Source organism: Salarias fasciatus, chromosome 3 (genome assembly GCF_902148845.1).
Source record: "Salarias fasciatus chromosome 3, fSalaFa1.1, whole genome shotgun sequence".
In the NCBI taxonomy this organism is placed as follows: domain Eukaryota; kingdom Metazoa; phylum Chordata; class Actinopteri; order Blenniiformes; family Blenniidae; genus Salarias; species Salarias fasciatus.
Window position 1 is genome coordinate 28,406,216 of NC_043747.1, and position 11,953 is coordinate 28,418,168.

The following is an 11,953-nucleotide window of genomic DNA, read 5'->3' on the forward strand; positions in this document are numbered from 1 at the left end:
CCGTCAGCAGGAGAGCTCCGGATCTCCGCTCCCGGGCAGAGGCGCACTCCACGGCCAGCACGGGGACCCGCCGCACGGCTCCTGGAGCCCTCTCCTCAGCGAGAGGTCCCGGTTCTCCGCTCCCCGGTGGAGAACTGCCATGTCAGCCCAGAGCGCAACGCCACCGGCCCCGCCCGCCTGCGTTGAGCTCGGGGCTGACACGCCCCCAGCGTTTCACTGCAGAGAGAAGAGCTTGTTTTTCCATGATTTTGAGACCTTATTTTATATACTTAGCATTTTTTTTAAATCATTCAAATTTGGCTCAGTGGTTAATGACATGTCTATGCAGTGTGACAAACTCCTAACAAAAATTTATTTCTGCTTAACTCGGACTTTAATGTCGGTCATGTACAAGGCAGGTCGAAGGTCGTAAAGGCAAAACACTACCGCTTTTGTCCACTGGCGCCGCCAAAATCAACAAAAACTGAAAGTTCATTAGTGTTGCTTCAACAAAACATTTTCTTGATTTAAAATGAAAATACACAAAAATGTGCAAGCACAATGTTTACACATGTACACTATACAGCCCATAATATCCTGTCACCCAGGCAACAGCCAGTCCGCGCTGTATCCCTCTCCTCACAAACACACATGCATGCACGTACACACACGCGCACACACACAGCATGCAGCGCGCAGAGCGCATGCAGTGATTGAATACAACAGAAGTGGGAACATGAGAGATTTTTGACTAAACATGAAACAAAAATTATCGATAGAATAGTAGCGCATAGCGATAGATTGGTGATTAATAAAAATAATATATGTTTAAAAAAAGATTTTTTTTTTCTTGTGCTATTTGCCCTGGGTCCGCAGCGAGGTGTGCCGCGGTCTGGCCGCGGACCGCGGTCCGGTAATTGAAGAACCCGGGCCTATGGGAACATGTTAATCTCTGCTCCTGACTCTCTGGCAGGTGAGTCAGCAGTTCTCCTGAATCGCCAGCAGGGGGCAGGAGAGTCCACAGACTGATCAGTTACAGAGGAAGAAACCTGTTTTTAATCAGAGTCAACAGCAGGTCCATTCATTTTCTATCCCGCTTGTCCTTCTCAGGGTTGCAGGTGGCTGGAGTCAAACCCAGCTGCAGTGGGCGAGGGCGGGGTACAGGACAGGTCGCCAGGCTGTCGCAGGGCTGACATAGAGTGACATACAACCATTCACATTTAGGGTGACCAATTAACCTGACATGCATGTTTCTGGACCGTGGGAGGAAGCCGGAGTACCCGGAGGGCACACACACACACACACACACACAAGGGGAGAACAAGCAAACTCCACACAGAAAGGCCCCAAGCCCCAGCTGGTACTTGAACCCAGGACCGTCTTGCTGTGAGGCAAGAGCGCTAACCACTGCTCCACTGTACAGCCTACAGGAGGTCCAGTTTTTACACAATGGACGATTAAAGATCCAACATTTGAGATTTTTTTTTAATGAGTAGAGATGAGATCCTGAAAGAAATGTGCATCACCCAGTCTAAAGAGTAATATTACCCCAGCAGACATTCAGAACCAGAAACTATGGTTCTGAATGTTTGAGAGATAGCGAGAGAGAGAGAGAGGGAGAGAGAGAGAGAGAGAGAGAGATTTATGCATATTGTCTAAAAAAGGATGACTCTGTTGTGATATAAATATATAAACCAATAATAGATATATATTTATATGTAACTTCTGAGACACAAGGATTTTACATTTATCAAGGAAATTATTATTAATATTATTATTATTATCATTATTATTATTATTATATTTGCATATAAATATATTTTATTTAAATATGGATCAATTTTTAAAAAGTGAGCTGCTTTTATTCTCCATTTCCATGACACTGGTGCTCAGAGTCACTGAAACCACAATTTGTTGAACAGGCTCCGACTCCGTCTCCGTGGAGACGTGAGAAAACGTAACTGTTGCATCGATCATCAGTCAGCAGTCTTTCATCTGTCTCAGAGTCAAAGCGACGCAACATTATATTTTGTTCTGGAGCAGAAGCAGCAGGAGGAGGAGGAGTTTGTCCTCTTGTTTCTTTGGCACATCTCTGGCCTGAAAGCACTACGGCAGCTGCATGTCCCAAATCCACAGTAATGAGGAGATCGTTAAAAACTCTTTCATTTCAGCCATTTCAGTACTGTGTGTGTGTGTGTGTGTGTGTGTGTGTGTGTGTGTGTGTGTGTGTGTGTGTGTGTGTGTTACTTACAGGTACCGGGGTGTGTTTTAAACTGTGAATCATGTGAGGTGTGTGTTTCCCTTTCCGACCACATTTCAGTGGTGAAGCTGAGTGAAGCTTTCAGACACACAGAGACTAAAACCTCCAGATCACTTCCTCTTGAGTCCAGCCAGAGAGCAGCAGCTGGTTCTCATCCAGATCCTCCAGAGAGACGACAAGGAGGAGCTCTGACATCCAGAGAGGAGCAGGAGGAGGAAGAGGAGGAGGGACCAGACTGACTGGACGATGGAGGGAAGACGTGTTCTGCAGCTGCTCTGTAAGAACTGTTCTCTACAGGTTCTCCTGTCTCCTCCACCTGAGAACCTCAGACCAGCTCCTCTCTCTCTGCAGGTCTGACCTTCACTCTCATCTCCACCACTCTGCCATCTCCTCCAGGTCAGTGAACCAACCGTTCCTCCACTTCCTGCTTCAGTGATCAGTGTTTTCAGTCCCTGTTCTGTCCAGTCTGTCCTGCATCCTGCTGCTGCTTCGTTCCTCAGTGTCGGTTCCTCTCGTTCTCAGCAGGACTGACTGTGAGTCCCAGCAGGTCTCAGTTCCTTAAGAGAGACTCAGTGTCTCTGAGCTGTGAGGAGGACGGATGGACAGTTTGGAGGAAGACCAAAAGAAGAGAGAGGAGTTCATGTAAAGATGGGTGGGGAGAACCTGCTGGTTCCTCCTGTAACATCGGTGCAATTTACTCCAGAGACAGTGGAGTTTACTGGTGTGAGTCCAGAGAGGGAGCAGCTGGAAGCAGCATCAACATCACTGTAGCTGGTAAGAGTGTGTGTGTGTGTGTGTGTGTGTGTGTGTGTGTGTGTGTGTGTGTGTGTGTGTGTGTGTGTGTGTGTGTGTGTGTGTGTGTGTGTGTGTGTGCGTGCGTGCGTGCGTGCGTGTGTGCGTGCGTGTGTGTGTGTGTCTCAGATGCTGGACTCTGCTCTCTGTGTCCAGATACAGTGGTCCTCCAGAGTCCAGTCCTCCCTGTGATGGAGGGACAGGACGTCACTCTGGGTTGTAGAACCAGCGCTCCCTCCACCCTCTCAGCTGAGTTCTTTAAAGACGGTGTCTTCATTGGGACCGAGTCCACAGGTCACATGACCCTCCGCCATGTTTCCCGCTCTGCTGAAGGCCTCTACAGGTGTAGCTTCAGAGGTGTTGGAGAGTCTCCACCCAGCTGGATCTCTGTCTCAGGTGAGGAGCTGAACTCTGCTTCCTGATTCAGCCTCATGCTCACCTGCTGGGACTCTCTCTGCAGCTCCGCCTACCAAAGCAGCTCCGCCCACTGAGGAAGCTTTGCCCAGAAGTGGAGCTCCGCCCACTAACATCACCTCCCTCCAACTTGTGATCACAGTTTTCCGCCACCTGCTGGTTTTCTGTCCGTACTTCATCTCCACTCTGCTCATGGTGTCGATATATCGAGGCCAAAGGTAACTAACTAACTAACACATATACGAACCAACTTAACTGGCCAATAAACGGACCTTTTCAAGTAACTGACTAATTGACCATTAAACCAACCATCCAACTAGGAACTGAACCAATTACTGATTCAACCAACTAACAATCCAGTAAAACACAATGATCACAAGTTAACTAAATTCCTCAGTCTATCAGGTAATCAATCAACCGACATACCAACTGGTTATCTACAAACTGACAAGAAAAACAACAAACTAATCAATTAAATAACAAATGAACCAGCAAATGAAATAAACTAACAACCCAACCAGCAACCAAAACACTAATGACAAGTTAAAGCTAGGGTTGGCGATCTTGGAAAACTAGCATGTAGCACGAATGTAGCATCTCCCAAGGCTCCGCCCAGCTCCCACCCCATTGGAGGAGCTCCCGTTGGGAGCGGAGAGGCAGAGACGTACATGGCGCGTGCGGCGCTTCCGCGTCCCTGGCGTAACCTGTCCTCAGCGCTTCGTTTCTTCGTTTTTTCTTTATTTGCACAACGCCAAGGTATGGCGCACTCACCGGTAAGTAAAGCCCCAAAAATTCTTCTCCGCCATTCTGCAACGACGCTCCGTCCTTCTATGCGCGCACTGAACCAGGGTCAGTGCACGGGTACATGTACGCGCAGGGGGCAGGTCGAACGGCGAAGGGATTTGATTGGTTTAAAAAAAGGTGTTCCCTCAAGACTATTGGTTGCTGTTTTTCCCGTTTTACTCCTGCTGTAGATAGCGGATATTTTCCAAACTACTTTAAGAACACACTATGAATTGTTTCCCATCGGGTCATAAAGATCATTTTAACCAGTATTTAAAAAAATGTATCTCATTCAGATCGCCAACCCTAGCTTTAACTTCCGACTGACTGACTAACCAACCGTTCATCTCTAGATGACTGACAGCTACCTGGATCTGTCTTGTTGTACAAAAATATTTTCTTTTTTAAACCACAGGAGCCAAACAAGTCATCCCCATGGCGACGCCCCCAGGCTGAGCAGGGATTGGACGATGGAGTGATGATGTCATAACCAGTATAACCAGTCAGCGTCCGCTCTGAGGATGAGGACCTGTTGTTGTCATGCAGAATGAATAAAACCTTCAGACTTTCACTTGACTGGAAAGATGTTGTGTTTGTGGTCACTTCCTGTTTTCAGAGAAGGCGCCTCGCTCAGACTTCCTGTTCCAGCGCGGCGCCTCAGTGAAGTCAAACCACAGGTCGTCGACTGCTGGCAGGTTGACTCGTTACTGACATGTCAAGGTAAAGAACTTTAAAGAGTGAGAAACAGAAGAGTTTCTACTGGTGGGGAAGAGGAACTAATACTATCTAACACCAAGTGACAGGAAGTAACCTGAACCAGCTGGATTTCACAGTAAAACACTGATAAACATGAACAAACCACAGCTGAGATGTGAGAGGAGTTTGTCTTCAGCATTCAGCCTCACATCATGAAGTGTTCAGTGGACTGATGGAGGATCAGCTGTTCCAACATGTGCTGTTCCTCCTTTATCTCTTTAATGATCTTTGATCTGTTGTCTTTTCTTGGTGAAGTTCTTTGTAACGTTGCTTCAGTTCGATGTTCAGTTAAAAACATCTGATCTGATTCCCATGTTGAGTTTTATTGTTCCAGCAGCTTCAGTCTGCTTCATCCAGCCAGCAGGGGGAACTGGAGGGAAGATTCAGAGCTTTAAGAACTGTTCTCGAAACAATGACTCAACTTTTACTGCATATTTATCACAAATGTGGTCACTGTGTTGAGGATATCAAATCAGACAGCAGAGGATTCACCAATCAGCTTATTAGAAATGTTTTAACTGCACATTATTAATCTGAAGAAATTTTCTACAGAAAACAAGAATGAAAAGATAAAACGGAGCAGCTCAGCAGAAATAGAGAAGCTGGACTGAAGATCAAACATTTTATTCTCTCCTCTGACCAACGGAACAACTGAACAGAAAATACAGCAAATACATCTCAGGACCAAAAAAAAAAAAACCAAACAAACCAGTATTTCAATAGTCTGTGATATAAATCGACATCCACACAATGCCTCAACACTGAACTTAAAATAAATAAAGACAATAATAAAATAATTTTAAAAAAAGCTCAGCCCTGCTGTAATCTGGACTGCTGCTAAATTCATAAAACACTCATATTATTCATTAATCTCCTGATAAATTGCTGTTAATTAGCTGTTACCGGCAATATCAGTTCAGTCCCTTCAAAATAAAAGCACTCCCAGTTCAGATTAAATAGCAAAAATAAAACAAACATCAAAACAACATTAAAGGGTGACATCACACCGCAGTGCATGGTGGGATTTCTGGGCAGCTGAAAATTTTGTTCACTCTGTTAAAGTTTGTTGACTGTTACTCCCCTTGAGTTTAAATCAAGTGTCAAAAAACTTGGTTTTTTAACAGTCATTTATCGCTGCTCCAGTCTTGAACATGCTTGAACAAGCTGCTTTTCCTGAATAGACTTAACACTGCCGTCAGAACTGACAAAGAAAATAAAATACTTACATCAATGCTGTAAAACATGTTCATGAAATAAACAAATAACCACATGTTAAACAAACAATGAATTCCAGGTTCAACTGGCTTCTCCAGTTACATGTATTCCTATAATGAACATTAACGAAGAAAGACAAAGAGGAAACTCGTACCTCATCGGTCTCATTAGATCAAGGGGAATAACGGTGACCTTATATGACTTCTTCTTGAAGGAAATGCACCTTTTGTCTTCAGTAAACTTGTTGTGACCCATCTCCTGCAGACTTCTTATGTACAGTGCTTCCTGTGACTCTTAATGTGTGTGCCAATTAATCTGGTCCCCCGAGCAACAACATGGAACCAGTCAGAATTACTCTAGGTGCTACTGGCACAGATTTATTCATGTTGCAGCACACTGAATTAGGATGAATTTCATTCTCGCCTGAATTTTTTCTCTCATAAAACACCTGGAAATAAGTGTGGCAGCACTGAAATAGCTTGAAAACACAATTTTGCTAAAGCCTGGGGTCTTACATAGTTCAGGTCAAAATGTCAGAGCAGTAGTACAAGAAATGAGTGTTTCACACATGTATTTGTACTGCTATGCCCAGGCGGGGTCAGTTTTGGACATCCTCTGTAAACCCTCTGGATGCCCTCTGTACAATGGTATATGTTGGTTTTTGGCCCGTTTTTCAGATTATTTTCACTCCAAAAACTCATAAAGTACTCAAAAAATCACTTCAGATAGGCTTCAGTGTGGGATTGGGGACATATGCATTATTATTATTATTGTTATAGACTGAGAGGAACAGAGACAGGTGCAGTTTTCAGCCCCCTCAGACTCTCAGCAGTCCCAAAACAGCGCTTTCGGGTTATCCAGCCATTCAGCAAGCTCATTGGCTACCAGCCCTGTCAGACAAATGTTTCCTCCGACGTGATTGGATCAGAATTCATCAATAATGAGCAATGACGTACGACAGGGGTCGGCAATTAGCGGCCCGCGGGCCAAATGTGGCCCGCCGAACCGTTCAATCCGGCCCGCGAGAGGATTCCAACACGCGCGCGCACAAACCCACACATTCCGGGCCCTCCAGCGCACGCACGCACCCCTGTTGGAGTGCGATATCAGTCATTGTGTTGCAATAGACAATCTTTGAAAGATATGTTGTTTAGTTGTGGTTTCCGGTTTGTCACTGAAAAATAAAGAGGAGTGGCACCTCGTCTGGTGAACAGAGAGCGCAAGTGAGTGCGCGGCGGGTGGCGAGCGTTTCCAGGGAAAAATCCGCGCGCCCGTCGACTTGCACTGCCACCCGCTGCCGCCCGCCACCCGCCGCTCCATCGCTTGTTGCTCGAGTTGGTTGAAATAGTGAATTGGCGCCAGGACAGCCTATCAGCGTGGAGCTCTTCACAGACGTGCTGACGTAGGGCAGCAGGGCTCCGGCCACGCAGAACAGCTGGCATGATGCCAAGGCGAGCGGCGTGCGCGATCTCACTTGTTCACCGCTTCTGGTGGAAACAGCGTCAGCCTGAAGCAGCGCTGGAACCGGCCGTCCGGGAGCAGCTCCTGCAGAAGACGCTGGAACTCACCGAGCTCAGACCGCCTCCGGAGGGCAGCAGGCAGCCTGAGGAGATGCGGCGCCTCGCCGCAGCCGGAGGAGCTGACTTCCTCATGCCAGATACAGAGCAGCGACGGTGGCAGGAAGAGCATCTCGATCTCAATCTTTATTTGTAAAAACACTTCTCATATTCATAAAAGTGCTGAACAGTAAAAACAGTCATAAAAACAAAAAAGAATATAACCCGCTGTTCCATATCAACCTGTGACCATTTTAACTGGTGACCGAACGCCTCTAGCGTCCGTTGTTACTGCTAGCAACAGCAGATGCGGAGAGACCCGACTGAAGCCTATAGCTGTCCTGGTGAACGCCTTTCCACAAAATGTACAATGAAGTTTCAAAGCGTATTACCTTTTGTGACTGTTTATCCTTGTTTGATGAACTTGTTTCAGGTCGTGACTGTCACCCAGCTGCTTCTGCTGCTGCGTGCGCTCATATTAGCATGATTGAAACGGTAGCATCGGGGTCCTGACACGTCACCGAGGGGGCGGGGCCACACCTCGGTCACATCTTGACATGAAGGGTGCAGACAGACGGTCACAAGCCATTATAAGCTGGTATTATTGGCCTGGCATGGCTGCTGCACTCATGTACACGCTGCCTCTTTCAATAAACATCGCTGTGACTCATATCTATTGGCAGTCACTTGATTACTGAGCAGTGTGAGCATTGTTTTTAGCTGCGAAGCTAGCTAGCTTCGGGATCCCGTGACGTCACCGAAGGGGCGGGGCCACACCTCGGTCACATCTTGACACGGAGTGCAGGCAGACAGTCACAAGCCTTTATAAGCTGGTATTATTGGCCTGGCATTTCAACAGCACTCATGTACGTACTGATTCTTTCAATAAACATCACTGTGACTCATATCCATTGTCATTCCTTTGATTGTTGTGCAGATTCAGCATTGTTTGTAGCCACAAAGCTAGCCAGCATCGGGATCACGTGACGCCACTGAGGGGGCGGGGCCACACTTCGGTCACATCTTGACATGGAGTGTGCAGACAGTCACATCTGCCCTGAAGCTGGATCAGCCTGTGACTACTGTCAGTGTGGTGATCTGTTAGTTAAGTCAGACTGTTTTCTGCCATGTACCCCCATTACCTATTCATTCATTCAAGCACCCCCTGATTAGAACTGTGCATTATTGGTTGAACAAAAGAGATATACAGCACTACATCATCAGTTTCTGACTTATAAAATTTTATAATAGTGCAAAATATCAATAATTTGAAGAGGTGTTTCTTGAACTCTTCAGAAAAAAAGATAAAAAATAAAACTTTAATTAAGTGATTCAATTATATTTGAGAACATTTCTACACATAGAAAGTAATCATCAAATTGAAGTGCCCTGTTTTGGATAATAGAGAACCATCAGGATTCATGAACCTAAGTATTAACATGTGGAATGTGCCAGGTAGGGTCAAGCCATCATGGGATGGGAGGAAGGTCTGAGTTTGTAGAAGCACTTACTTGTTATGAAATTCAGTCGATGAAATTACGTTCATAGCTTATTTCAGTATTATTTAATAAATGTGTTTTTAAATTGTTGCTAGTTTTATAGCCACTGGCATACCATTGTACCCCCAGGGGTACAATGACCCCATGTGAGAACCACTTTGTGAGATCCAGCATCAATGGGAAGTCATGTCGAAGTAACAAGACATCATGTTGGTCGATGTAACACCCACAAATATCATACAGCACGATGTTGTTCAAAAAAGAAAAAGTTTATTCACACCAAAAAATGTATTGGCACTGTTATAGACAAAAAACCCAACAGATCCACATGTGCAAACATAGGTGACTCTGGAAAGGAAAACTCCCTTTTTACAGGAAGAAGCCTTTGCAGAACCAGGCTCAGAGAGGGTGACTTTCTGCCATTCTGGTCTGGGTGAGGGGATAAGGACAGGACTGACAAAATGAAAAAAAAAAAAAGACATATGAAAAACTGAAATATGAAATAACACAGGACAGAAGAAGTCCAGTCCTGTGTGAGGTTCCCCAACACAGGGGCAGTGGCACCATTTGCTGCAATTTGAGCATTCAGCCTCAGGAGAGAAATACAGATAGTTGGAGTCATACATTTCAAGAAGTTGTAATCAAATTTACACGCCCAGTCAGCCATAGAACCCCTTAGAATGTCACTCTCCCCCACATCGGTAGCACAAGTTGGACAGTAGGGGGGGATCAAACTACAAAATAAAGACATTTGATGAATTATTTCTGTCATCATTTTACTGGCAAAAGGTTCTTCAGCCTTTGGGCCGTTTCTCTTCAGGTGACAGCTACTAACAGATCACCACACTGACAGTAGTCACAGGCTGATCCAGCTTCAGGGCAGATGTGACTGTCTGCACACTCCATGTCAAGATGTGACCGAAGTGTGGCCCCGCCCCCTCAGTGACGTCACGTGATCCCGATGCTGGCTAGCTTTGTAGCTACAAACAATGCTGAATCTACTCAACAATCAAAGGAATGACAATGGATATGAGTCACAGTGATGTTTATTGAAAGAATCAGTACGTACATGAGTGCTGTTGAAATGCCAGGCCAATAATACCAGCTTATAAAGGCTTGTGACTGTCTGCCTGCACTCCGTGTTAAGATGTGACCGAGGCGTGGCCCCGCCCCTTCGGTGACGTCACGGGATCCCGAAGCTAGCTAGCTTCGCAGCTAAAAACAATGCTCACACTGCTCAGTAATCAAGCGACTGCCAATAGATATGAGTCACAGCGATGTTTATTGAAAGAGGCAGCGTGTACATGAGTGCAGCAGCCATGCCAGGCCAATAATACCAGCTTATAAAGGCTTGTGACCGTCTGTCTGCACCCTTCATGTCAAGATGTGACCGAGGTGTGGCCCAGCCCCCTCGGTGACGTGTCAGGACCCCGATGCTCCCGTTTCAATCATGCTAATATGAGCGCACGCAGCAGCAGAAGCAGCTGGGTGACAGTCACGACCTGAAACAAGTTCATCAAACAAGGATAAACAGTCACAAAAGGTAATACGCCTTGAAACTGCATTGTACATTTTGTGGAAAGGCGTTCACCAGGACAGCTATAGGCTTCAGTCGGGTCTCTCCGCATCTACCGACAGTAACAACGGACGCTAGAGGCGTTCGGTCACCAGTTAAAATGGTCACAGGTTGATATGGAACACCGCACCATCGATCAGAATGCGCTCGCGCACACACAGACAGCGGGTGCACACAGGACTGTGGGACAAACATCAGAAAAATCCTGTCCACTGCTGCTGTGCAGGAGACGTGATGAGGAGTTGTGATGTTTCTGCAGGATGTTTTGTGTGGCATATGTGTACCAGCGTGACACGTCCCGTGCAATCTCCGCCATCTTGCTTAGGTAACCCTAAGCAAGATGGCGGAGATGCCGAATCCTGCCTACAGCACCTTTAAAATATGGATTATTAGAGGGAGAACACGGAGAGACCTGCCGCGTACGCGTGCGGTGGCGCGTCTAATTCTGGATTATTTGCTTATTTCAAGACATGTTTTGGACAAAAGGCTATACTTTCTAGCTTTGCCTGGATGCATACGTTTGGACTGTGGCAGTTTTTGCTGGATTATCTGGATTATGGATCATCTGTGATCAGTTATGAGCCTCCAAAGGTGAGTTGCGCTGTTTACTTAATTTGCTGTATGTTGGACAAATGTGTTTATACTACCCGGTGTGGTAATCACATCTGAAAGTGGTTTATACCAACGGATTCATGAGAATTTAAGCTTTCTAACGGTACATAGTACGTCTGTGGAATTTGCAAAATGCGTCTGGATATTTGATAAATGCATCTGGAGATGTTGACCGGCCCGTGGGCAGGCAGGTCTGAGCTTAAAAGAATACTCCGAAGATTTTGGACCCACGCCCTATCCCTATCATTTACAAAGTGAGATAAGCTCATAAATACCTTTTTTGTGTCTGTTAGTCCAGTGCCTGGCTAAAAGCTGTTAGCATCGTAGTTAGCTTAGCTCAACTACGGCAGGTGAAGTGGAGACAGAGCCAGACTACGAAAGTGGACAAAATCCTCCTTCCAGTGGTCCAGGGGATGGCGTATTAGCACGCAAAGTAAATCCGAAAGGTTATAAAACTTTTTAAAAGACGTGTTATCTTTTCAATCCCTTAAAATAGCGTTTTGACACACAC

The 11,953-nt window shown here is 45.9% G+C and overlaps 1 protein-coding gene across 1 annotated transcript; it reads left to right on the forward strand.

Annotated features, from left to right (window-relative positions):
- Nucleotides 1-2,299: 2,299 nt before the first annotated feature.
- Nucleotides 2,300-4,803, forward strand: LOC115409201 (uncharacterized). Its single transcript, XM_030120265.1, has 6 exons — nt 2,300-2,516; nt 2,591-2,635; nt 2,762-3,013; nt 3,188-3,427; nt 3,492-3,663; nt 4,644-4,803. Exons 1-6 carry the CDS (start codon nt 2,486-2,488, stop codon nt 4,705-4,707), a joined length of 804 nt encoding a protein of 267 aa, XP_029976125.1. The 5' UTR covers nt 2,300-2,485; the 3' UTR covers nt 4,708-4,803.
- Nucleotides 4,804-11,953: the final 7,150 nt, after the last annotated feature.

Excerpts from the sequence above, each read along its gene's own strand:
- LOC115409201 (XM_030120265.1), top strand. The coding sequence starts at position 2,486 with ATGGAGGGAAGACGTGTTCTGCAGCTGCTCT. Across the intron at positions 2,517-2,590 it reads ACGTGTTCTGCAGCTGCTCT|GTCTGACCTTCACTCTCATC; the intron begins GTAAGAACTGTT and ends CTCTCTCTGCAG. Across the intron at positions 3,014-3,187 it reads CATCAACATCACTGTAGCTG|ATACAGTGGTCCTCCAGAGT; the intron begins GTAAGAGTGTGT and ends CTCTGTGTCCAG.